Raw genomic sequence first — 27,817 nt, 5'->3', positions numbered from 1 at the left:
TGTAGCCTCAAACTTATGGGATCAAGTGATCCTCCTGCCTCAGCCTCCCAAGTAGCTGGTACTACAGGACACCATGCCCTGCTGAATTAAAAAAAAAAATTCTTAAGATAGGATATTGCTATGTTGCCCAGGCTGGTCTTGAACTCCTGGCCTCGAGCAATCCTTCCACCTCAGCCTCCCAAGTAGCTGAGATTATAGGTGTGAGCCACTGTACCCAGGTTATTTTGGTCTTAAAGTCACTTTGCTTTCCACTTTTCTGCAGAAAAGGCAGCTGGGATTTTCATAAGGATTGCTTTGAATCTGTGTATCAATTTTATTACTGTACTAATATTACCAAATCTTTCAGTTCATGAACACAACACATCTTTTCATTTTATTTAGGTCTTCATTACTTTTTTCCCAATGATATTTTGCAGTTTTTAATGTATAGGTCATATACTTCTTTTCCTCTTCCTAAGTGTTTTATTCACCTTGATACTCTTATAAATGGAATTGTTTTCTTAATTTTATTTTCAGGGTATTAATTGCTAGTGTGAAATAGGATGTTAATTGCTAGTGTGATTTTTGTATATTGACCTTGTATCCTACGTCCTTGCTGTATTCATTTATTAGTTCTAATTTTTTTTTTTTTTTGAGACGGAGTCTCTTGCTCTGTCGCCCGGGCTGGAGTGCAGTGGCCGGATCTTAGCTCACCGCAAGCTCCGCCTCCCAGGTTTATGCCATTCTCCTGCCTCAGCCTCCGAGTAGCTGGGACTACAGGCGCCCGCCACCTCACCCGGCTAGTTTTTTGTATTTTTTAGTAGAGACAGGGTTTCACCATGTTAGCCAGGATGGTCTCGATCTCCTGACCTCATGATCCGCCCGTCTCGGCCTCCCAAAGTGCTGGGATTACAGGCTTGAGCCACTGCGCCCGGCGTATTAGTTCTAATTTTTAAAGTTAATTTCTTAGAACTTGCTAAGGAAAATACAGATTATGTCATCTGCAAATAAAAATAATTATACTTTTTTCTTTCTAATCTAGATGCCTTTGTTTTTATTCCCTAATTGGGCCAGCTACACCCACTAACACAGTGTTGAACAAAAGTGGCAAGAATGGATGTCTTATTTTCTTGATATTAGGGGGAAAGCACTCAATATTTCATCATTAAATTTGATGTAGATAGTCTTACCCATTCGATGAAGTTTTCTTTACCCAGTTTGAGTGTTTCTAACATGAAAGACTGTTGGATTTAACAGATGCTTTTTCTGTATCTGTTAAGATTATCTTGTGGATTTTGTCCTTTATTTTATTGATATGATCTATTTAATTCTGTATGTTAAGCCAACCTTGCATTCTTGGGATAAATCTCACTTGGTATATAATCTTTTAACTATGTTGCTGGATTCAGTTTGCTACTATTTCTCAAAGATTTGTGTGTCTATATTCATAAGAGATATTGTTCTACAGTTTTGTTTTCTTTTGATATCTTGTTATCAAAAGAATACCAGTGTTGTTATTAGTGTGTCTTGGTATGTTTGCCTCATAGAATGAGTTGGGAAGTATTCTCTCTTATGTTTTGGAAGAGTTTGTGAAGGATTAGTGTTAACTTTTTTAATGTTTGGTAGATTTCAATATGAAGCCATGTGTGCCTGGGCTTTTCTTTATTGGAAGTTTTAAAATTATTAGTTGTTTTGGTCTGTTTTGTGCTGCTGTAACAGAATACCTAAGACTGGGTAAGACAAACTTATGTCTTACAGTTCTGGTGGCTGAGAAGTCCAAAATCCAGGTGCTGGCACCTGGTGTCTCGTGAAGGCCTTCTTGCTGTGTCGTGGCGGAAGTTGGAAGTGCAAGTGGGAACAAACACTGCATCCTTACTTGGCAGAAGAGTGGAAAAATAGTGAACCCAGTCCATCAAGCCCTTTTTTACTACAGCATTAATCCATTCGTGAAGGTGGAACCCTCGTGACTTAAACACCTCCCCAAAGGCCCCCACCTCCCAGCATTGTGGCATTGGGGATGAAGTTTGCAACACATGAATTGGGTGCCACATTCAGACCATAGCACTAGTTTAGTTTCTTTGTTGGAGTTTACTCAGATTATCTGTTTCTTTTTGAGTGTTTCAGTAGTTTTAAAATTTCTAGACATTTGACCATTTCATCTGCATTATCTAATATGTAGGCAGATAGTTGTTTATAGTATTCCTTCATAATTCCTTTTTTTTCTGTAAGGTCAGTAGTGATGTCTCTTTCATTACTAATTTTTGTAATTTGACTCTTCTCTCTTTAGTTTGCCTAAAGGTTTGTCAGTTTTGTTAATCTTTTCATAGAACCAATTTTGATATCATGCATTCAACTTTAGTCTGTTATTTGCTTTCTTCAGCTCTTTGGGTTAGAAGCTGTTTAGGTAGAAGCTCATATTGTTGATTTCAGGTCTTTGTTGTTTTGTTGTTGTTGTTTTAATTAGGTGTTTACAGCTACAAATATTCCTCTAAGCAATATGTTTTGGTATGTCGTCTTCATTTTCATTCATCCTAAAGTATTTTATAATTTCTCTTGTCATGTCTTGACTGGTGATTTAGAAGTGTGTTGTCTAATTTCCACCTATGTGAGAATTTCTCACATTTCCTTCTCATATTGATTTCTACTTTTTTTGTGGTCAGAAAATGTACTTTTTGTGATTTCTATCTTTTAAGAATTTGTTGGCACTTACTTTATGACCTCACATAAGGTCTGTTCTGGAGAATGTTCTATGTGCACTTGAGCATAGTAATATGTCGAATGTCTTCTGTTGTTGGGTAGTGTTTTACATAGATGTCTGTAGGGAAATTTAAACTTTCCCTCTGAAACTTTGAGTCTAAGTCTGTTGAAATGAATTAATAATAGATTAATGGGTAGAAAAAGGCATATGCTTTTGTTAACATGCATAAACATGGGGTAACTGAAGGATTATGATGACTTGAAAACCCAAGGAGATACAGATGCACCCTTTCTTATGGGGTAGAAGGGAGATGGGGAAATAGGCAGTTCTTTTAAGGGGTCGAAAATGATTATTAGGGGAATGAATGGACCTTGGAGACAGAAGTTAACTTGTAAAGGATCGTCTTTGGAATTTGAATGATCCAACAATATTTGGATCGTTGTTGAGAGCAGACATTATCTTGTGAAAAAGCTTGTAGAGGTGCGATTGTATTCCTTAGGTTTCTTTTTCTCATAAAGAGATTTCAGGAAAGGGATGGAAGGCAATTAATTGTGTTTTCTTTGGAGGGTCCGGTCTTAAGGTAGATCACATAATGTCAGAGTAGAGCCTGTTAACTCAAAATACCTTGAACCTGTTAAAGTTACTGAGCCCTGTTAACCCAGGCCTCAGTCTATTTAGAAAGTTTATCTTGCCAAGGTTAAGGATGCACCTGTGACACAGCCTCAGGGTCCTAACGACACGTGTCCGAGATGGGCAGCTTGCTTTTATACATTTTAGGAAGACATGAGACATCCATTGATATGTTTAAGATGTACATTGGTTCAGTCTGGTAAGGCAGGAGAACTGGAAGTGAGGGCTTCCAGGTTAGAAGTAGGTCAGAGACAAAAGATTGCATTCTTTTGAGTCCTTGATCAGCCTTCCACTGAATACACAATTTAGTCTGGCTCAGTGAATCTCCATTTTTACGTAAACAATAGGGCAGAGGAAGCAATTAGGTATGCATTTGTCTCAGGTGAGCCTCAAAGGGATGACTTTGAGTTCTGTCTGTCCTTTGTCCACAAGGAATTTCCTTGTGGGTAAATTGTGAGGGAGGTATGTAGCTTCTTACCTTTGTAGCTGTCTTATTTAGGGATAGAATGGGATCAGGTTTGCCTGACATTAGTTCCCAGCTTGACTTTTCCCTTTGGCTTAGTGATTTTGGGGTCGCAAGATTTATTTTCCTTTCACAGGTCTCTCCCAGCATATGCTGACCTTGAAGGACCCTTAATTTAAAATAATCTGCATACCATGGTGCCATATTTTGGGGTGAAATTCTCTGGGCTTCTTTGTCTGTTAGGTCTATTTGCTTATAGTTTTGTTCAAGTCTTGTATTTCCTTTTCGTCTTCTACTGATTGTTCTATCTGTCTTTGAAAGTGGGATATTGAAGTCTCCAAATATTGTTGAATTGTACCTCTCTCACTTTAATCCTATCAGTTCTTGCTTCATTTTATCTTGGAATTTTCAGTTCTTTGGCAGGCAGTTTAGAATTCTGCTGTAGCCTTCCCTTCCTGCTTGCACAGAGCTGCAAAGTCAGCCATGGATTATAAATTAGGGCCTTTGAGAATTTCCCTGGGTATGTGCAAAGCCCTTTATATGCATACATCCTTTTAGAATTCCAGGAATATGTTAGAACTTTTCAAAAGCCCCTGCAGATCTCCCGTTCTCCAGTTTTTCCTTTTAAGGTTTTTGGTGCACCACTTATTAGTCCCAACTACTAACACTGTCTCAGCCCACTGTAATGTTGAACAATGGCACTGACTGTTTCCACAAATGTCCTGGGCATAGTGCTGTTCCCACAGAGTGAGTTCTGAATTAGGGCAAAAAAAGGTAAGCCCTGAAAATGGAGCTTTTAAGTAAGCTGCCAGATAGGTCAAGTAGTGACAATTCTCTGAGGATGGGGCATTTGAGAGGCTACAAGATTGACACAGGAATTTTCTCTTGGCCCTTTGCTGGACGTGCAACAGGGGCACCCTGTCTACTTGGCCTGCTGTGCTCAGCCCCTTGTGGGAGGGAGCATATGAGCAAGCGAGTGTGGGATCTGGCTGGCCACTCCAAGCGCTGACACAGGAGCAAGCTCCGTGTGAGGCCTGTGGCCTTGAGGGGAATGCAGCAGCACCCAGACAAGGGTGCCCACGACCCTGAAGCCCCAGATGGGGTGTTAGTGTGCTAATTAGCTCTTTTAGTTTTACCGTCCACAGCCTGATGGACGGCAGCATGTTAGCAATTGGTTGGCCCCTGGCCCCATTGTGTGGGGTGGCTGCCTTTTGCCAGTGAAGGCAAAAGGCCAGTATAACAGCCTTTCTAGGTACCTGCACTTGGTGGCTCCCCAGCTCTTGTCCAGCATCCAAGAAGAATGAGGATACACTGACAATTGAAGAGTGAGCAAGGTGGGGAGTTTTATTGAGTGATTAAATGGCTTTCTGCAGAGAGGGGATGCGGGGGTGGTCCCGCTACCTGAAGGCGGGAAAGTCCCCTCAATGTGGTGAGTCTGGGGCTACTATGGGCTCAGAATAGGGGAAGGGCAGGCCATAGTAGTATTGGAAAAGGCAACATTCGATTGGTTAAAAGGCATTATTCAGAAAGAATCAACTGGGAGAGGATGTGCAAACAGAAACAGAAGTTCTCACTCAAGGTTGCAGATTTCATCCGGACCAGTAATCTGGTCTTTCAGCCTTCAGGCTGTTTTTTGGCTTGAAGGTGGGGTTTCACGAGGGACCCGCCCCTATCTGCCTAGGCATTTGGCTGCCTCCTGTCGCTATCAAACCCGTTGTGTTCTACTTGTTTTCACAGCTGCCCAAGTTGTAAGGCAATATTGATTTTCAAAACTACAGTAGAGCTGGAGAAAGGGAGATGGCAATACATAAAGTTAAAACTAAAATTCACTGGTCTTCCTGAGATTCAGGCATTTTTCTGAATAAATATTCCTCAGATTATGGCAAATTTTTAGTTAATTTCAAGAGTTCTGAAAAAGTCGATTTGACAGTTTTTACCAGTATTTGTATTGCTTTTATGGAGGAGATTTTTGCAGGTGCTTACCCCACCACTTCTGAGGTCTGTTTCTCTGGGTTTTGACTGTGTTCTGTTTGGTCTTTTTTCCTCTCTGTTTTTCACCTTGGATGATTTCAATTCTCTTCCTTCAGATTCATTTGCTCTTAACTCCTTCATGTCAATTCAACTGTTAAATCTGCTCAGTGATTTTTTATTTTCAACAGTTATATTTTTCAGTCTAATTTCCATTTAGTTCTTGTTTCTGTTTTCTCTGCTGCAACTCTTCATTTATCTGTTGAAATTTTCGTGCACTGAAACCATTTCTTTTGCTTAAGGATAATTATAATAGTGCTTTAAAATCTTTGTTTGTTCTCACATTTTGTTCATCTCAGGATTGGATTCGATTCACTTTTAAGAAAAATATGTTTTATTTTCATGGTTTTTCATGTTGGGTAATTTTGGACTGTATCTGGATATTATGAATGTTACATCATGTGGAGAGTATGGGTTCTCCAGTGAATATTTTTCTCCATTGTTCTATCAGGTATTTTTCACCACAGAGTATTGTTTTCATCAGATAATTTTCTTGGTGGGCTTGAACTGCAAACTCTCTCTCTTGTGCAGCTCCAGTCTCTCCTCAGGTCATTTCTGGATGGCTGATCTGCTTTGATTCTGATCCACACGCATGGTTCAGGGGTCAGTCAGTGATGAGGGTAGACAGAGTTTGGGGATCCTTCCTCTTTCTTGTTCCTTTGCAAGATTCTCCTAATTTTTCAACTGTGTATGTTTCTTAACTTCACGTTTCCCTTGCCAGAAAGATTGTTGCTTTTTCCGTGCTTGCCACACAGACAGCACTTAGACCTGGGCCAAAAGCCACAGAGGTGGTAATTTACTTGTACAGCTAACTCCCGATCTCCGCTTCTCCAAGTGAAGGAAGTCTCCACCAGAGCCCATGTGCTTCCCTCCTCACTCCAGAACCTTCAGAGAGGGAGCTCTATTCTTGATCCTGGTTTTTTGTCTTTGACTAAGCTGCTTTGAGTCTTTTTCCTGCATGCTGGTTTAGTAAATGGATCCACTCCAGGTGTGGGCAGACAATTTGGGGATCTCCTCTTTGATTCTTTCACTTTTGGGATTCCCCAACTCCCTTCCGTATTCATGGTTTCCTGACCTCACTTTTCCGATCCCCCGCCCCCACCCCCGTGCCAGGGAGATTAGGGCCTTTCCATGCCTCCCTGTGTGTCCGATCCCCCACCCCCACCCCCATGCCAGGAAGGTTAGGGCCTTTCCATGCCTCCCTATGTGTGCAGTTCAGAGTACGCTTACTCAGGGACAGGCCAGAAGGAAGAACAGTGTGACTGCCTGTCTCTCCTCCCCTAGATGAGGCTGAAGTCCCCACCAGCTCATGCTTGTGCTCACTCCCCACTAACTCATTAGTAACTTCAGGTAGTTCCTTTCTGTATCATGTCCAGGTTTTGTCATGTTTTTACTATAAGGGTGGAGGTGGGGGAGTCATTTTATAGTCTTAACTTCCTGTACCTAATAGTAGCCCTGAACCTAATCTTTTTGAAGCAAAGTTGAAAATTGCCTTTTGCATCTATCAGAAATGAAAGTGGAGAATTAAAATGTCTGAATGGAAGTGATGATCTTTTATAATGAAAAGTTGTCTAAAAGAAGATATTGGGAAGAGAAAGGTTGTAGAAAATTAAGTACTATGTCAGTTCATTTCAGCATACAATTTACTAATTACCTACTTATGTGCCAGACACTATACTCGATGCTAGAAATACAGAAATGTCACAGACTCTGCTCATAAGAAGCTCACAGTAGTGGAATAATGGAGATGGGTAGGTTAAACAAATACATTTAACTCTCGCTAGGAATATCATGAGCTAGATATATTCTACCTGAGATTTCCAGCAAGAAAGGTGTGTAAATCAAAAAATGTCTGAGAACAAGTCTCAATCAGTTTAGAGGCTTATTTTACCATGGTTGAGGACACACTGGGAGAAAGAGACACAAGCTACAGTAGGGTCTTCAGTTTGTGCTTTTTCCACAGAGGATTTCGAGAACTTCAGTGTATAAAGATTAGAGAGGGGGCAAGAGGGAAAAGAGGAACACTTAATTATGTATTTGTCTCATGCTCAGTAAATCTGCATTTTACAGAAGGTAAAGTAAACATAGAATAGGGGAAGAAGTCAAATATGCATTTGTCTTGGGATGGGCTGAGGAATAATTTCTAGTCTTATCTTTGTCCAGTGCCTGTGAACATCAGCTCTTAATTTACATTGTCAGGGTAAGGGAGGCCAGCTGGGGAGACATGGCCTTCTATCTTGCAGCAATCTGTTTAGGAACCAAAGGGAGCCAGGTTTTTCGTTTGTTTGTTTTTGTTTTTGTTTTTTACATAACTCAGTTCCGAAGCTTAACTTTTCCTTTTGGCATAGTGAGTTTGGGGTCCTGAGACTTTATTTTTCTTTCACTGGTGTTTGTCTAGTTAGCCAATAAACATTAAGTTGTTATGCCATGCAGGTGATGATCACCATGTGTCATACTAGTTGATTTGAATCAAATAACGTTTGGAACAGAAGCAAAATGTAATTATTCATACATTTGGAGCAATTCAAGTTTACATACACTAACAACATTGCAGATTTTGAGTATTTGTGAAAGATTACTGATAAAATTAAAGGCATACACTTGCTTGCATTATGTCCAGGATTCATATATCAAAAATAGAAACTACAGCTCTTCATTATTGCCAACCACAGATTCCCATCATCTGTGCTCTATGGGCGTTCCCAGTCACTTCACCCTGTTGATGCTCCTGCTCCATTCTGTGTTGCCCTTGACCCCTTGGCTTCAAACTTTGTCATATTATCTTTCTGATTTCTTTAGTCAGAGAACAGGCTTGCATCACAAGATGGCAGAATCTTACATTTTTATGTAACTTAGAATAGAAAGGGCCCTAAAGATCATTTAGTTTAATTCTATTACTTTAAACATTTGGGAACAATGGCCTTTTCAGCCCTAGAGCACTGTGGGTGGTGAAAGTCCATATTACAAATAAGAAGACAGTATGGTTATGCCTTAATATTAATTAATTGGTTCTGATGTATAGTTCATCAACTCATTGCCTGCCCTACACCTTCCCTTGGTCCCAAGTTAGTGGTTAGGCCAACAATACATAGATCTGTATCCTCAGATCTATTCCTTCTACATCTATCTTTGAATAGCTTATATTGCTCTTATCTGTGACAAGAATCTGATGGAAACTCAAAAGCTAATAAAGTAGTCTTATCTCAACTTCCTGTTATTTGGGAATATATTTACCTCACTGTAAATGCCAAGTTTTATTTTTTTGTTTCTACATAAAGATTATTTTTCTGAAAAGGTTTTGAGAGAAAATTGCTGAAGATACTTCTCTTTCTATTTTAGATGAACAAGTTGTTATGGGCAATAAGCTTCTTGTGTATATTAGGTAAGATCATTTTACTTATTCATCTACATGTATGTTCTTTCTATATTTCTCCTATAGTTTTAGAGATACTATGATCTCTTATCTATATAGTACTTTTCATTTTTCACAATTCTTTTATGTAGAGCAGTGGTTCTCAACCATGGATGATTCTGTCTCCTACTCCCTGGAGATGTTTGGCAACATCTAGAGACAAAATGGTTGTTATAACTGGGGCTAGAGAAGGGGTGCTACTGGTATCTAGTGGGCAGAGGCCATACAGTGCACACAGTAGTCCCCACAACAAACAATTATCTGGCCCGAAATATCAGTAGGGCTGAGGTTGAGAAACTTTGGTGTTGAAACCCGGGTTTTTTACGTTTACTAGTGACAACTATGTGGGATGTGTGTTGTGTCTGTATATGAGGACAAGAGACTTGTTCAGATCATGAAAAAGTAACAGAGGTAAAACTAGAATGTTTATCCCCTGACTTCTGGAGCAGGGTTCATTCCAGTAGACTGTGCCAGCTCAGAAATGAGCCCTGATAGAACTTTTAGGTAGACGGCTATTTGGCAGGAAGGTGGCAGAACCTAGCAGAACATCATTTTAGCTCATATCTAACGTCAGAGTTAACTTTGAAACCTGTTTCACACTTGTTACATTGATTTTTTAGTGTGAAAGAAATATGCATTTACTTAGTGCTTTATCATCTGTACTTTAAACTCTTCAAAATATGCTGGTGTCCAGTTGTCTCCAATCTAACACTGAAAATTGTAGTTCAAAAAGGTTTAAAATTTGCCCCCTCCCCACCTCCAAAAATAGAAAGAAGGTAGACATGTTCAGATGACATTTGTAGTAATTCAACTCACAAGGCAAGTCTTTGGCCATGAAGAAGGTTTGATTTGGAAGTAAAACTGTAGGGTGAATTTCTCTTCAGATTCCAACTCTCCCTGGTTTGTCCTGTCGCAGACATTTTCCAGACATTTAGCCTAGTTCTTTCCCCATCTTTAATACCATCGTTAGAGCCCCTGGTTTAACAGTATCTGAAAATGCCAGGCTTCTAACAGGTTTATCGTAGTATAATGGTGCCATTAGGCACCATCTTTCTAGACGCTGGGTATGAGGCCTTTAGAAGTCTGTCTTCATTCCTTCTTGTCCCTTTAATAGAGCATTGGTTTTTCTTAGGAAACATACGAAGAAATGAAAGCTCCTACTCAGTCACAGGATGCATTACCTCACCCCCCTATCTGTTGCCCACGTTTTCTAAACTGGGTGTCATCTTGACCTGCTTTGGAACTTGGCCTAACTGACAAAAGTTGAGCCTACTTAACAAATGAAACTAGTATCTCAAGTTTGAGAAACAATGTGTTACTCGCTTGAAAGTTATCTGCTTTACAAGTCACCAGATCCATTCTCATTCTTTTCTTCCAGCTGTTGTCTAGCAGGTCGTGCCTATCCCCTTGGTGACATCCCTGAAGATCTTGTTCCCTTGGTTAAAAACCAGGTTGGTACTATTTTCGTAGCCTTTTGACTGTTCTCCGTCTCTTGTTAAGATGCACTGAAGACAAATTGCAGTTGAGGCTTCCACGTGGGTCAGGAGCTATGGCCTGTTACAGGAGAGAACTTACACACTATTACTAAAGTCAATAATTAGAGCTGAGAGAGAATTTAAGAGAGAACTTAAAATATAGTAGCAATTTAAACTGAATTCAGCCTGCCTTTATTTTATCCAAAGGGGAATCACTGCTTCAGTAGGATACTTTGTAAGGTGAGAAAATAATCAACATTTTTTTTCCAACTTGCAGGTTTTTGAATTTCTAATTCGCCTGCATTCAGCAGAGGCTTCTCCTGAGGAAGAAATCTATCCTTACATTCGGACTTTGCTACATTTTGACACAAGAGAATTTCTCAATGTATTGGCACTGGTAAGAGATAGTCTTATTTTGAGGTGTTTTCAAAGAAGACAGAGCAATAAATTTTTGGTGGGGTGCGGTGGCTCAATGCCTATAATCCCAACACTTTGGCAGGCCGAGGTGGGCAGATCACCTGAGGTCAGGAGTTCCAGACCAGCCTGGCCAACATGGCAAAACCCCATCTCTACTAATAATATAAAACTTAGCCGGGCATGGTGGCGGGTGCCTGTAATCTCAGCTACTTAGGAGGCTGAGGCACGAGAATTGCTGGAACCTGGGAGCCGGAGGTTGCAGTGAGCTGAGATTGTGCCATTGCACTCCAGCCTGGGCTACAAAGAGAGACTCTGTCTCAAAAAAAGAAAAAAGACAAAGCAATATTTTTTAATAGAAAAATCATAATTATTCTGCAGGTATAGATTTTATGCACTAGCAGTAAGTCAGGGTTTCAAATGTTTAATTTTATTGTGCCACCCATTTTTTTTTCTTTAGTTCCTTGCCTTCCTCTCTTGTTCCCCTCTTCCTCCCTCCCTCCTTCTATCCCTCCCTCCTTCTATCCCTCCCTCCTTCCCTCCCTCTCTCCTTCTCTCTTTTTTCTCCCTCTCTTTCTCACACACACTCATCAAAAAGTTAAGGAGAACTGAGTTAGATGTAGTGCATCTTTGATTTCATTAATTATATTGCCTGGCATACTAAATATGGAAGGGAGGTGTTGAAGGAGATGTAGTAGTGATGATAGTAAAAATAGCTGGAGTTGAAATGGAACATGGAAGCTTTTTGCTGAAAAAACACCCTTATACATGTTCAATTAGGGATGAACATGTACATTTTCGGTGAGCCAGGTTGTCTGTGAAAATGCCTCTGGGGAACAATTAGATAAAACATAATGTATCTTCCGAATTAAATAGTATTGTAGTTGTTTTTTGAAAAGCTTTTGATGTTATGGAAAATGCTTATAGCGTTTAGCAAAAGTAGCAGGCACCCAAATATGCAAAACACACATATACACAGTATTTGGAGAAAAAAAGGACGGAAATACACCTAAATATTAATAGTGATTCACTCTGTGAGATGAAGCAAATTTCCCTAATAAGCATATACTACTTTTATAAATTGAATTATATAAATATAATAAACTATTATTTTAAAACGGTAAGTACTCATGAGAAGGTTATTATCATTTGAATTAGTTTAATTTGAAAATCTGACATCAGAAGTAATAACTTTAATTGCATAGAACGAAGGGAAGGAGAAACTTAGAAGTCAGATCTAGTTGGTTTAGGAAATTTTAAATGTCCAGAGGGGAACATAAAGGTAGTTGGTGACTGGCACATAGGAAAAAAAGAAACAGGAAGTGATGGAGGAGGTTTAGAAAGAGTGTTAGAGAAAACCAAGAACTTAATGTAATTTTTATTTCTTTTTTTTTTTTTTTTTGAGACGGAATCTGGCTCTGTCACCCAGGCTGGAGTGCAGTGGTGGGATCTCAGCTCACTGCAAGCTCCGCCTCCCGGGTTTACACCATTCTCCTGCCTCAGCCTTCCGGGTAGCTGGGACTACAGGCGCCCACCACCTCGCCCGGCTAGTTTTTTGTATTTTTTAGTAGAGACGGGGTTTCACCATGTTAGCCAGGATGGTCTCGATCTCCTGACCTCGTGATCCGCCCGTCTCAGCCTCCCAAAGTGCTGGGATTACAGGCTTGAGCCACCGCGCCCGGCTAATTTTTATTTCTTTAAGGGCCGTGGTAGCACCGAAACACATGTGGAATTATGCTGATGTCTGAATTATGACACTGGGATTTATAGTAAGGCTGCAAAACAGTCTCTGATTTGGTTGACAAAAATTTGAGTGCGTGGCGTATCCCACGTACTATCCTCATTAGGGCATGCAGCCTTGGTCAACAAGATACAAACTCTGCTTTTGTGGAGGAAGAGGATCCAGACTTGTAGATAAATAATTATAGCACAGTGTAATACATGCCTTAGGGAAAGTACAGGATGCTATAGGAACACTTAACGAGGGGCACCTAATGGAGCGTTAGGGAATGTTTCTTAGATGAAATGGTGTCTACACTGAGTCTGAATAGAAGTTAGTCAGGGGAAGGGTAGGAAAAAATATTGTAGGCAGAGGGCTGAATATGTAAAAAGGCCTGGAAATGAGACAGAGCAATGAGTATTCAAGTAATTGAAAAAAATTCAATATAGCTGCATCTTTTAAGTATAAGGAGAAGTGCAGAGGGAAACAAATCCATAGAGGTAGGCAGATAACGAGTCTTGTAACCTGCAGTAAAAAATCTGGACTTCCTTCCCTTCCTTCCTCCCCTCCCTCCCCTCCCTCCCTCCCTCCCTCCCTCTCCCTCTCCTCCTTCCCCCCTCCCTCCTCCTTCCCCCCTCCCTCCCCTCCCTCCCCTCCTTCCCCCCTCCCTCCCCTCCGTCCCCTCCTTCCCCCCTCCCTCCCTCCTTCCTTCTCTCCCTCCCTCCTTCCCTCTCTCCCTCCTTCCCTCCTTCCCTCATTTTTGAGGCAGAGCTTCACTCTTGTCTCCCAGGCTGGAGTGCAATGGCATGGTCTTGGCTCACTGCAACCTCTGCCTCCCAGGTTCAAGTGATTTTCCCACCTCAGCCTCCCCAGTAGCCAGGATCATAGATGCGCATCACCATGCCTGGCTAATTTTTGTATTTTTAGTAGAGATGGGGTTTCACCATGTTGGCCAAGATGGTCTGGAACTCCTGACCTCAGGTGATCTGCCCACCTTGATCTCCCAAAGTGCTGGGATTACAGGGGTAAGCCACCACACCTGGCCATAATTTGGACTTTATACTACAGCAGTTGGTAGCCATTGAAGCCTTTTAGGAAGGAAAATATATTAACTTTATACTTTAAAAACATTCCCTCTGACTCTTGTGTCTTAGTCAGTTTGAGCTGCTATAACAAAATGCCATAGATTGGGTGGCTCACAAACAACAGAAATGGATTTCTCACAGTTCTAGAGTCTGGGAAGTCCAAGATCAAGGTGCTGGCAGATTCTATTGGTTTAGGCACACCTCCGAGAGGCTTACCTCCTAAAACCATCACATTGGTGATAGGTTCTCAACATGAATTTGGGGGCATACAAATGGATTGAAATGAGATAAGATGGAGGCAGGGAGATCCGTTAGTAAATTTTGTAGTAATCTAAATAGAAGATAATGGTGGCTTAAATTAGGGCAGTGACAGTGGGGATACTGAGATGTGAAAGGATTTGAAAGATATTTTAAGAGGCAAATCAGCCCATAAAGAAGAAGAATCTGTGATGGAGGCCATATGTAGCCCCAAAGCCAGAAATATTTACTGTCTGGCTCTTTACAGAGAATGTTGACCCCTGGATTAGGAGTTAGCTTGCTATCATTATTTTACAGAAACCCCATAGTAATTTGTAAAGTACTACAGAAATAATTTTTAATGTCCAGATGCACAGATGACTTACAACTTGGGTTTTAGGTCTACCTTTGTACTTCAGAAACTGTAATTCTCCATTAGGACATCTTTGCATATTAGTCCTCTAGTAAACACCCATAGTTAAAAGCATTTTTGTGGGATGATAATGGTCTAACAATGTGCCATTTTGGTGGCAGATGTTAACTACCACCAAAATAGTCATGAAGCATATCATAATATTCACACCGTAGTGTATTACAACTTAATTATGTTCACAGAATCAAACTATCAGTGTCTGTTTCAAAGGAATGACTACATGTTGCCAAAAGGAAAATGGTGAAGGAAATTCTTTTTTACTTGCTGTCACTGCTGTAGTTTTTAAATGCATGTGTTAATTCTCCATGGTTTTGTTTTTTAGTTGAATAGCACTTGTATTAGCAGATGGTACTTTCCCTTTGTACCTGCAGAGTGACATCTCATTTTAGCAGGCAGGGATGGGTGTCTGTGTGTGTGTGTTTGTTGTTCTCATGAATCCGAAGATAGAACTGAGAGAGACTTTGTAGTCCGTCTTCCTGTCTTCAGTCAGAGTCATATTTAACCCACATATGCATCAGAATAACTTCTATTTGAGCCTTCCACAGTGAGTTCCTCCAATCTCCTTGGTAACTCGTTTCAGCATTTCCCAGCTACCTGGCAGTATAGCAGACTAGCTGAAAAAAAAAAAAAGTTGAGAATATTTTGTTTTTCTGTGCATCAAACAGGAGAAGGAAGGGAAGGACATGCTAATAAGAGAACAGCTTGAACAAAGGTGCTTTGGAGAAATTGGGGGAAATTCAGGCCCATTTGAAGAACAGTAATTACTCCTGTTTGAGCAGGACTATGATGTCTTGAAAGTTCATGGCTTTGAAATTCCTTTTTATTTTTAGTCTAATGGGACATTGTGTAGTTCATTTTCTTGTTTCAAGGACATAGCAATAAATTAGCGCTACATGGATTTAAACATTTCTCAGAATCAAATGAACTAAGTGAAAACCATAGGAACGATCTTTAAGTCTTTCATCATTCTTACTGTTCAGTAAAAATTTTCATTTCAATTTTTTGATAGTGGACATAATCTCATTTTCTTCATATATACTATATGTACTACTTTTTTTGTGACATGCTATTATCATATACTGACAAACAGAATCTGGTATTGTAATTTATTTTGATGCATATTATATTCAAAGTCTTTTGGCTCTGCTTGATCAGTTACATAAAATGAAAGTTGCCATAGTTGGCAGTGTTTTGAGATTAGTAAGTAGGCTTGATAATTTTAATTTTTTTACCATAATAGTATTTTTAAATGCCTATCTTTGGACATCATTTTTCTTAATTGTCATGAAAATTATGAAAGTTATTTTTATGATAGTTAATAAACTGTGTCTTAGTTATTTCCAGATAACATAGACTGAATGATGGCTGAACATGTAGTATTTTATCCCTCTGTTCTCAAACCTTTGCTTCCAAATTACCTGTTTTCATTAGTGTTATCTCTCTCTCTCTCTTTTTTCTTTTTTTTTTCTCATGGACTTTGCCTTCCTTTCTCAAATTCTTATTTGTGATTTTTTTTTTAAGTCTCAGAGTAATTTGATAACAAGAATTTGTTAACTTGTTTTCTTCTACAATGTACAAGTAATAATTACTTTTAAACATTTATTTCTCCCTTTTAGACTTTTGAAGATTTTAAAAATGACAAACAAGCTGTGGAATATCAACAGCGAATTGTGGATATTTTGTTGAAAGTAAGTATTCAAAGAATACATGTCTTTATATGATACTTATATTAAGATAGTTGAGTTGTTTTATAGCAGGTTATAAAATCTTGTTAAGTGGTTTCTTGGAATCATATCTTAAAATTTTATTATGGTGTCTTTGTCCTCAAGAGCTGAATTAAGTACTAATCATTTATTTAAAAAAATTTTTAGTGTATGTTAGCTTTAGACTGGGGACCAGAATAGAGAGCACTACTGTGAGAAAGGCATATGGTGATAATTGCTATATTAGTATGATTACATGTAATAATAGCGACTAACTTCAAAGTGCTTTGAGAAAACAATTAATGTGAAGAATCTTCCTCTGTCTCATATCAACTTCACTTTGTTGCTAAGGCAGTGCCGTATTCTGTCATGGCACTGAGATGCTGGATGACACTTAAGAATGATTTGAGGCACAGAGAAATGATCATCCCAGTATAAATCTAATTAGATTCAGCAGAAAGCTATTTTGAGATTGATGCTGTTGCTAATGAAGAATGCGGGGAAAGGTTCTTTTCTTTTCCGTCTGTATGACTTCAGGCAGGTCAGTTTCCTCTTGTAGTTGAAAGCTTAGAGTTTTTATTTTGTTCATTTGACTGTAAAATAGAGTTTTCTTTCCTTTAATGTTGAATTATTTTGGACAAGAGACCAGAATTAAGGTGTTTTCTAGTTGTACATAACATCAAAATATTACATTTATACTCATTCTGTATAATTTCCAAAGCATATTTATATACATTATTTCTTTTGAGCTATCAATTAATATTAATTTAACCTTGTAAGACAGGCAGTGACGATTATGAGAACAGGATTGCTAACCTGTCAGATGATGCCAGTTTGATTCAGATGGGTAATATGGAAAATTTTCACCTAGATTTATTCCCAGTCTTGTCCTCCTTTAATTTGTGATCTTACCTTTCTTCTACCTGATATTCTTCTGTGGCTTCCTATTGGTCATTTGGAATTAAGTTCTGCTGTGAGTGAGAGAAAACTCAAAATAACAATAGTTTAATTGTGATGGGAATTAATTTTTCTCATAGAAGTCTGGAAGTAGGCAACCTGGTCTAGTAGAGTGACTTCATAAACTTCTCAGGGACGCAGATTCCTTCTGTCTTAGTATTACACTTAGTATATGATTTCTGTCTTTCCATCCAGAATGGCCGCTGAGGCTCCTGCCATTACCTCTGCATTCTAGTCACGTAGAAAAAAATGAAGAAACAAAGAAAATATTCCCTCTCCTTAAGGAAGCTTCTTAAAAGCTGTGTAATACAATTCTGCTTGCACCATATGAGGCCCCTTAGTTGGTGGGGGAGATGGAGAAACATTGTCTGTATTCTTGGTAACCATGTGCTTAGCTAAACATGAGAGTTCTCTTCTTCTTTCTTCTTTCTTCCTCTTCTTTCTTCCTCCTCCTCTTCCTCCTCCTCTTCTCCCTCTCCCTCTCCCTCTCCCTCTCCCTCTCTCCTTCTCCCTCTCCTTCTCCTTCTTCCTTTCTTCTTCCTCCTCCTCCTCCTCCTCCTCCTCCTTCTCCTCCTCCTCCTCCTCCTCCTTCTTTCTTCTTCTTTTTCTTCTTTCTTCCCTCCTCCTCCTCCTCCCCCTCCTCCTCCTTTTTGAGACTGAGTCTTGCTCTGTTGCCCAGGCTAGAGTGCAGTGGCACGATCTCAGCTCCCTACACCCTCCACCTCCTGGCTTTGAGCTATTCTCCTGCCTCAGCCTCCAGAGTAGCTGGAATTAGAGGAACCTGCCACCATACCCAGCTAATTTTTGTATTTTTAGTAAAGACGGGATTTTCACCACGTTGGCCAGGTTAGTCTCGAACTCCGGACCTCAGGTAATCTGCCGCCTCAGCCTCCCAAAGTGCTGGGATTACAGGTGTGAGCCACTGTGCGCAGCCTTGAGGAGTTCTGTTTCTAAGGAAGGAAGACTAGATGTTGGAGCATAAGTAATAGTTTCTGCCATACCCGTCTAAACTGTTGAATATCCATGATCCCTCTCTATTTTCTGGTCCTGACTAGGTCTCTATAACTGGTCCCTTCTCTCATCCACCTTGTCATCCTTCCCCACATACCTTGTATTATGTACCCTCAACCATATTAAATTATTAGAATTCACTAGACTCTCTGTGGTGTGTTGATGGTTTATGTTCTTTGCAAGGATTTTCTTTCAGTCTGTCATGCCTTTTCCTTTCCTTTCACTGACTGGCAAGTTCCTAATCATTTTCCAAGACTTAACTGAAATATCATCTATGAAAAACTCTTTTGGATGCTCTCCCATACATCTAGGTTGATTAGTTGCTCCTTGTCTGTGCTCAGGCAACACTTTATGCTTCAGTTAGCACACTGTAGTGTCATATTTACATATTTTCTTATCTGTCTTATCTAGACTTGAGCTTCTTGAATGTAGAGACTGAGGATTATTCTAATTATTATTATTATTATTATTATTATTATTATTATTATTATTATTATTATATTTGGTCATTGTTTTAGCCTGCCTAGAACACATCCAGCACAATGCCTGCAACGCAGTAGGTGTCAGGTAAATGTAAGTTGGTTAAATTGCAATTTGAGTTTGAAACTATACTAAGTTAGAAGAGTGATCCAAATGAAGAGAAAGCTCCACAAGTACTTGACTATTCCTGTTGGTGACTTGCCATTCTTGTATGTTGTCTTGATAGTATTTACCTTGGGTCAGTGAAGAATGAGCTTTGGAGATTATTTTTCTCATTTCTAGTGCTAGAGATGTGCTAATTGGTTAAAGTGTACTTGTGAGAGAGCCAGTGAGAGGAGGAGTATAGGCAGTGACCAGAGAACAGGCCAATGGGTGTTATCATGTGTGCTGAATGGCTGCAGACAGAGGAAACATCTATTAATTTGTGACTTCTTACATTGCCCAGAAAATGTGTAAGCATGGTCTCTGAAAGAGGCCAAAGAAGAAATGGAAAGGAAATGGCCTTTTGTAGGATAATAAGCAATTAGACACTCGCTGAGGTGATGAGGGAATTCTTTTATATATATATATATATATATATATATGATAAGAGTTTTTATAACTTGAAATACCCACATACTCTACTAATGAGTATGCACTTGGCAAGCGATGATTACTGGACTAAAAGCAGAAAGGGTAAAAGAAAGGGATGTAAGAGGAAGTAGGTCAAAAGCTAGGGAATGTTGTATAATGGGAGAAATCTGGTGCTTTATCTTTACGTGGAGGATGGAAGGAGGGAACTTGGAACTTTTTGATAGATGTGTGAGGGTACTATACCCTAATTTGTTGTAGAGTTGCCCCCGTGAATTCAGCTCACCCAAAACAGTACGTGGTCTTCCCTCCCCCACTTCTGTATTCTCTCTGTTAATAGCATCATTATCCCACCTGCCAATCAGGCTCAAAATCTGTCCTTTTTCATTGCTCCTTGAACCACATGGTTCCACGCATGGGAATAATTGTCCTGTCCCTGCTCTCGCTGCCTCTTTCCGTTTTCGTGATCACTGCCCTACTTAAGAGCCCTTTGGTCTCTCCCTTAGACTCCTGCAGTCGCTTGTATCTTGCTCTCCCTGCCTTGTGTTTCTTTCTTTTGTTAATTTTATCCCATGCACTGCTGACCGGATAATTTTCCTAAGCGCGGTACTGGTCATAATCAACCCCCCTGGTGGAACACATTTAGTAGCTTGCCAGTTTTCTGTAGAATACGTTCCAGATTCCTTAGGAAGACATTTGAGACCTCATCTTCGCTTTTAATCTATTGTTTCCCTCTTCCTGCATGCTGCTACATTCTAATAAATATTATTGTTCCCCCCAACAATTGTGTTTTTCTGTGTCCATGATTTTGCTCTCACTCTTCTCTTTGCCAGGTTTGACTTTTCTATTGACATTTCCCCTTGTCAAAATTTCTGCACGGGCTTTAAAACTTAGCTTAAAAGCTATTCTTCTCATTTCTTTTCAAATTCCCTCTCTAACCAGTTGAATTAAAATTTTCCAGTGTGCTTCTGTAATCATTTGTGCCTTTACAATAGCAGTCATTATATTATGCCTTTTGTTTAAGATGTGTCTGTCTTTTCCTTCTTGTTCCTAATTTTCTTAAAGACACTTATAGCATCTTACACATAGTGAGTACTTAGGAAATGAGAGCTGAGTTAAAGCCAGAGGAATGACTATGATTTGATAACCGTGTGTGTTGTAAAAAGCCTGTTATACAAAACCATGTCTTCAAGGAACTGCTTGATACAAGGCCGAAGCCATTCACTTCATTGGTCTGTGTGATAGCTAACTTCTTTGGGCTACCTTGACTCTCAGTTGTCTTACTCTCAAACCTCAAAGCAGCTCTCTTCTTCCGTTGTTGATGGATAGATTTTTATTAGGGCTATTTAAATTTAACTGTACAAGACCAGCCTGGCCAACATGGTGAAACTTTGTCTCTATTAAAAATACAAAAATTAACCAGGCGTGGTGACACGCGCCTGTAGTCCCAGCTACTTGGGAGGCTGAGGCAGGAGAATCACTTGAACCCAAGAGGTGGAGGTTGCAGTGAGCCAGGATCATGCCATTGCACACAAACTTGGGCAACAGAGTGAGACTCCGTCTCAACAACAACAACAAAAAATTAGTTGTAGAAGGGTTCTCTAAGAATTCCTGAGGGAAACATGATTAATATTTCTTTGAAATACTACAATTTACATCTCTACCTCTTTATCAATTCAGTTCTCATCCAAATTGTGATACAAATAGGCCAGAAATCACTGAAATGTTTTCAGAGTATGCAAGTAGTTGTGCTTCTTCTAAATGGCGTTGAATTCAACTGTTGCACAGTCAATAAAAGAATCTTTTTATGAGTCTTCAGTAATGAGGCTATCCCCTCTTCTAATTATATATTTTTTTGCATCAAACCAGATGATGTATTGAATAAATGGTCTCCTTTGCTCCTCAGGTTATGGTGGAGAATTCAGACTTTACCCCCTCACAAGTAGGATGTCTCTTTACCTTCCTTGCTCGGCAGCTTGCAAAGCCTGACAACACCTTGTTTGTAAACAGAACACTTTTTGATCAGGTAAGTGTCTAGCAGTGAAAACTAAAAAGTTTTTTTCCTGTTTACTGTGCACAGTTCCCTGGATTACACTGTTTCCTGATGTGACAGACTATTGGGTAAATACCTTATCAAGGAGAGGCCTGTTCAGGTTTTGGATCTAAATTGAGGGGTATGTGTATGTGGGTGTATGGGTATGTTTTGTGGAGATTGGTTTATAGAGATTGTGTTCTCTCAATTATTCTGTTGCTCTGAATTGCCTAGAATTCTTTGCTCAAGAGTTTCCCAATTTAAGAATCTCCCCCATCTCACAGGTAGTAAGAATGTTATGACCATCATCTGGAGAAGAGATTACTTTTGTAAAATCTCAATTTACTTACAAATGACTTTGAAGGTATCTTGAAATCCCGCTTAAATATCTCCTATTTTTCCACAGGTGTCAAAGAAAATACTTTTTGTCTGGAGAAAGTAACTAAAAATGACTAGCATTTTTTGAGCACTTCACAATGGCAGACGTTGTTCCAAAACCTTATGTGTGTCTGTTACCTTAGTCCTCTCAAGAGCTCTAAAATAGGGACAGTTATACTCCTTTTATAGATGAGGAAACTAAAGCCTGGAGAGATTAAGTAATTCATGTAAGGTCATACTTAGTAAGTGTTATTATTAGCAGTAAATATTAAGTCTTAATAGAGTTAGTGTCCAAATTCAAGTGGCCTGACTCCTAAGTTCATGCTTTGCTAGGTCCATGGTATCGTATCAGGAAACTTAAGGTATATAGACAACACTGGCTTATAGTTATGTTTCTTTTCTCTCTCTCTCTCTTTTTTTGAGACAGAGTCTGGCTCTGTCACCCAGGCAGGAGGGCAGCAGCATGATCTTGGCTCACTGCAACCTCTGCCTCCCAGTTTCAAGTAATTCTCCTGCCTCAGCCTCCTAAGTAGCTGGGATTACAGGCGCATACCACCACGCATGGCTAATTTCTTGTATTTTTTGTAGAGACGGGGTTTCACCATGCTGGCCAGGCTGGTCTTGAACTCCTGACCTCAGAGTGATTCGCCTTCCTCAGCCTTCCAGAGTGCTGGGATTATAGGCATGAGCCACTGCGCCCAGCCTCTTAGAGTTATGTTTCGAAAGAGTAAAGAAATACGTACACAAGGGCTGCCCTAACCTCCCAAAGTACTGGGATTACAGGCATGAGCCACTGCACCCGGCCTCTTAGAGTTATGTTTCTCAAGAGTAAAGAAATGTGTATGTAAGGCACATATTAAATTGTTAGCATACCTGAACCTGATGTTACATATACTAGGCTAATCAGTTGGGAAGGTACCCTATACCTGTGGTATTTGTTTTGGCTGGGTGTGAATAAGTTGGTTATTTGAAAGGGTAGTTATTACTTTTATTATGAGAGTATTAATGTCTACATGCTGATATCAAATAAAAAATACTTTTTCTTTGGCCAGGTCCTTGAATTCCTTTGTAGTCCCGACGATGACTCCCGACACTCTGAAAGACAGCAGGTATGAACTACTAGAACTCCTTTTGCTAAAAAATAGGAGAGAAGAATAAGCCAGAAAGAATTCTTCTGTGCTAGACCTCACTACACATGAGGGGCAATGACTTGTGCCAAACCCTAATACGAAGTTAGAGTCAGCGGGAACCAGAAAATAGAGTGGATGGTTGTTAGGGTACATGTATAAGAAGCTTATATCAAACTAAATTCCTAGGTAGACTGGATCTGTCTTGCATCTACCATGACATCAAAGAAACTACTTCATCTTCCCCTATTATGTGGCAACAGCTAGGACTTCTTATACGCTGCATTCCATTGGCATCATTAATCTGGTAACTACTGCTAGCTGCTGTGGTCCTGAAACAAAAAAGCTACAGGGTCCTGAGTATTGACATACCTAACTTTTGAGAGTGCCCTAAAACCCCACTGCATTAGAGCTGACCATTCTGGAGACTAGAATCCACCTGTCCCTCCACTAATTATTGTGAGACAGTAACTGTTTGAGTACCACTTCTTTTTATTCATGCCACTTTCTTGAGGTTGCCTTCAGGAGTAGGATTCTTTAAAAAGCATACCCACCATAATTGTGGGCACTAAAAAAGTCAACCCATTTTGTATTGATAGCCAGATTTTGTCAGGCAAGTAAACTAGTAAAATTAAGAACCATGAGAGCTGTGCGGAAGTATGGTTTTATGGCACTGTGGTAATCATACACAGCTGGGAAGTTGAGACTATCGGATAGCAACAGTGACCCCTTTATCTGCACAGCTATGGCGCAGTGACTACTGCAGAGTATCCTAGGTCAGAGAACAGCTGGTAAAATTTTGGTTGTCTCTTAAATTTTATTGAATACAAATAGTAATATGGGCCCCCTCATTTCAGCTGTGTAGTGTGGTAAAAATTATTTATATGACCCCCAATATTTTTGTTTCCTTTTTATTGTGGTAAAATAGACATAACACATAATTTACCATTTCAGCCGTTTTTAGGTGTATGCATCAGTGGTATTCACATTATTGTACAATCCTCATCACCATCCATCCTCAGAACTCTTTTATCTTCCCAAACTGAACTACCATACCAATGAAATCGTAACTCCTGCTCACTATTTTCTCCTCCCCACCCCTTAGTAACTACCAGTCCCTATGAATTTTACTACCTTAGGTCCCTCACATAAGTGCAGTCGTACAGTATTCATTCTTTTGTATTTAGCTTATTTCACTTGGCAGAATGTGTTCAAGTTTCATCCATGCCACAGCATGCATGTATCAGATTTTCTTCCTGCTGAATAGTATTCCGTTGTATGTATATACTACATTTTGTTTATTCATTCATCCACTGATGGACATTTGGATTGTTCCACCCTTTGGCTATTTTGAATAGTGCTGCTATGAAAAGCCATAATTTTAAAAAAATTAACATATAAACATGGATACCAGCTGTGGGTAAACAGATTGTAAAGAACCGTAAGACATAAAAGTGAGACAAAAATTCACTTCTTGAAAGAATATATATGGACATTTTAGCTTAGCAGAGAGTTGGCTCAGTGTCTCATAGGGCTTCATTCGTAAACTCTGTGGCGTTCTTTCCATGTTTGAAAAGCGGAACCATTTATCTTTTTATAGGGCTTAAATGCAGTACGATCAAGTTTATAATGTCAGTCTAACCCCTTCCATATGTGACAGCAAGCCAAAATATCATCAACTGAGAATACAAAAGAAAAAAATTAGAAGTTATAGTCTACATGGCTGAATGCACTCTTAAAGAGCTAGTAAATTCTCAAGTGTTTTTACTCATTTATTTTTAAATGTTCAGGTCCTTTTAGAATTGCTGCAGGCTGGAGGCATAGTTCAATTTGAAGAGAGTCGCCTCATCCGGATGGCAGAAAAAGCTGAGTTGTAAGTTGTTTTGAGGCGTATATTAGTTTGCCATAGAAATATTAAATTACATTTCTCTAACTTAAAGCCCAGTTTATTGATGCATTGCTGCTTTTTTAATTAGGAAAGGTTATACAAATAACAAAAAACTAAGTGTGAAGTTTTTGCCTTTTAATTGAATTCTAGAAATTAGTAAAATTTGCAGAAATCAATAGGGCAAATATGAAGCTTTTATATAATTGTTTAAACATAAAAGTGAAATAGCAGTCTTATGATGTTTTATTTTAAATTTTTCCTTTAATATTTCCATGTTTCATAAATTTTTTATGGTTACCTTAGCTATATTAGAGACAATGTAGTATTTGACATAGCAAATAAGAGAATATCACATCACTACTGATCTAGTATGCTGTATTTGTATGATGTAATTCTGAACAGGGGAACTTTATGTAAAATTTTTGTAAATTATCAATGTCTAACATATTCACTATTTCTTATGTGATACATTATTGCTTTAGTATTTCTTTTGTATTCAGCATTGAAATTTCTTATAATATTTAGCAGCCTCTTGAACCTGTAGTTAAAGGAATGGCAGGTATTCATCTCCCTTAGATATTCACTGTAACTTTATTTAACAGTAGAAATCACATCTACTATATTAATTATTCTTTTCTTTCTTTTGAGACAAGGTCTCCCTCTGTTGACCAGGCTGGAGTGCAGTGGTGTGATCATAGCTCACTGCAGCCTTAACCTCCTGGTCTCAAGCAATCCTCCTGCCTCAGCTTTCATAGTAGCTCTGATGACAGGCACATGCCACCATGCCTGGCTAACTTTTAGGGTTTTTTTTAGAGACGGGGTCTTGCTATGTTGCCCAGGCTGATCTCAGACTCCTGGTCTCAAGCAATCCTCTTGCCTCAGCCTCCCAAAGTGCCTGGCATGAGCCAGGACACCCGGCCTACTTTTCCGAATACTAACCTGTGTGCCAGAGCAAATGTCTCAAAAACCTGCCTGTTTGGTACACTGAAGTTTTTCCCTTTACATTCTAGCTATCAAATTTGTGAATTTATGTATGAAAGAGAACACCAATATGACAAAATTATTGATTGCTACTTACGTGACCCTCTGAGAGAGGTGAGTCGAGACACTGCTTTACCCTTTTTTCTTACTCAGCTTTCCCTCTTATTGAGTACAAATAACTGTTGAGTAGAAATATTTGTGCATGTATATGAGCCAAATGTACATTGATAATTAAAACAGATATAGTTCTTGCTGTTTTGGAATGTATGATTTAGTAATGGAGACTGACAATTAACAAAGCCAAATATGATTACAAATGGAGATAAATGCTAGGGAAGAGAAACCGAGTGCAACTTAAAGGGTAATGGGGAACTGACTTATACAGAGTAGCCAGGGGAGGAATTTCAGAGAAAGTGACATATAAACTGAGTTTTGGAATCTGAGAAGCCCGTGAAGGAAAGAGTCAAGAAGAGTGTTCCAGGATGGGAAACTGTATATGCAAAAGACCTGAGGTGGGGAAAATTGACATGTTCAAGGAGCTGAGTAGAGATCATATAGATGACGTGAAATATAGGTGGAGCATAATAGACAAGGGCAGGAGTGGTTTGAGCTGAAATTGGGAATGTGGACAGTGGGATCCCCAAAAGCCAAAGTGTGATATTTCTTCATTAGGTCACCGAAGATTAATAAATTGAAACCAAAATTAATTAGAACAGATTTTTTGCTTCTAAGAGTCTACCCTAAATTTTAAACAATTACGCTTTCTTTTTAGGGGCAGAGTTTTCCATCAGTTAACAATGTCCAGATGGTTTTTCATCTTCAAATGATAGGTGTTTACCAAGACTGGTTCAGTTGGTAGGCACTAAATCTTGAGTGAGTAAATGAATAAATTATATTGTCTTGTGCTCTTCAGGAAGAAGTCTTTAATTACATTCACAATATCTTATCCATTCCCGGACACAGTGCAGAGGAGAAGCAGTCTGTATGGCAGAAAGCAATGGATCATATTGAGGTACCGATGTGCAAAACTTCACACTTCACCATCTGAATGCTCATCTAACCCAAGTTAACTTTATGCCAACTAAACAATGGCATGTATCATATTCAGTTGATTTAATTTAGGGTTAAAATGTTTTTCATGTAATTATTCTACCTCATATTTGTATTCATAAAGTCTTTGTCACATGCAATCTATTACATCATGACTTCTGAAACTAGCCCATGTTCAATCAGCTAGTGACAAACTAGTATTAGTGCATTTTTACAAAGTTCCTAGAATGATTCTGAGAATACTACTTGTCCTTTTTTCCTAGTATGTGATGGGTGCCATACCCTCCAATCATCTAATGGACTTTTAGAAAAATTACTGCAATGAGGTATTTCTCTTCCTTATATAACAGGATGATGATTCTGACCTAGCTGTGGTCAACTAATTCACTGATTTTGTTGATGCCTGCTCTTTTACAGAGGATGCAAGTGTTCACTTCTATTGAAACAAAAAGTTCTTATTAAGAAACAATGCTTCTAGTTATACAAATAGACTACCTGTGTGATGAGGGCTGTGATCACAATGTGTTCTGAAATGGGACCCAAAAATCACTTCTTACTTGAGTTTCCTTATGTTCATAACATACTCCTTACCCCAGAATCCAACAGAACTAGCAGTTTTGTTGAAATCTATTATTCTTATGATTTATGTTATTTTATCTATTCTATTATGTTTATTTCTGATTATTGAAAAAATAGTAAGAAAAGAGGTAATCCTCTTTTGGAAATAACATTTAGACTGAGGTAATCCTAGTTTTGGAAATAACGTTTAAACTGAGGTAATCCTAGTTGTGGGAATAACATTTAAACTGAGGTAATCCTAGTTTTGGGAATAACATTTGTATCTACAGAGTTGCTCTTGTTCTCCTCATAGCAAGAGTCAGGTGGTGGATTTAGAGATGTAGTAAAGATATGATTATTCAACATGTTTGAACATTTTTTATAGATACGAAAAACTATACGAAAGGATATGATGTGGATACTTTGTTTTAGTTCCTGAAGGTTGTAAGGTTTAGAAAGATCAGAGGTGTGAATAGCATCTTCTTGTGAAGTATCTGACATGAAAGGT

General features: G+C 39.1%; 1 protein-coding gene across 2 annotated transcripts in view; it reads left to right on the top strand.

Annotated features, from left to right (window-relative positions):
• Positions 1-27,817, top strand: part of VPS8 (VPS8 subunit of CORVET complex) — a 259,046-nt gene that overhangs the window by 91,148 nt on the left and 140,081 nt on the right. For both annotated transcript variants that reach the window (XM_026454890.1, XM_026454891.1), the window contains 9 exons: positions 9,138-9,180; positions 10,589-10,661; positions 10,963-11,082; positions 16,191-16,262; positions 21,202-21,321; positions 22,758-22,814; positions 24,623-24,705; positions 25,731-25,815; positions 26,615-26,713. In XM_026454890.1, coding sequence (XP_026310675.1) covers positions 9,138-9,180; positions 10,589-10,661; positions 10,963-11,082; positions 16,191-16,262; positions 21,202-21,321; positions 22,758-22,814; positions 24,623-24,705; positions 25,731-25,815; positions 26,615-26,713 — 752 coding nt within the window. The remainder of the gene's footprint in view (positions 1-9,137; positions 9,181-10,588; positions 10,662-10,962; positions 11,083-16,190; positions 16,263-21,201; positions 21,322-22,757; positions 22,815-24,622; positions 24,706-25,730; positions 25,816-26,614; positions 26,714-27,817) is intronic.

Source organism: Piliocolobus tephrosceles, chromosome 2 (genome assembly GCF_002776525.5).
Source record: "Piliocolobus tephrosceles isolate RC106 chromosome 2, ASM277652v3, whole genome shotgun sequence".
Classification (NCBI taxonomy): domain Eukaryota; kingdom Metazoa; phylum Chordata; class Mammalia; order Primates; family Cercopithecidae; genus Piliocolobus; species Piliocolobus tephrosceles.
The sequence above is the reverse complement of the archived record's forward strand: the minus strand, read 5'-3'. Positions and strand labels throughout refer to the sequence as shown.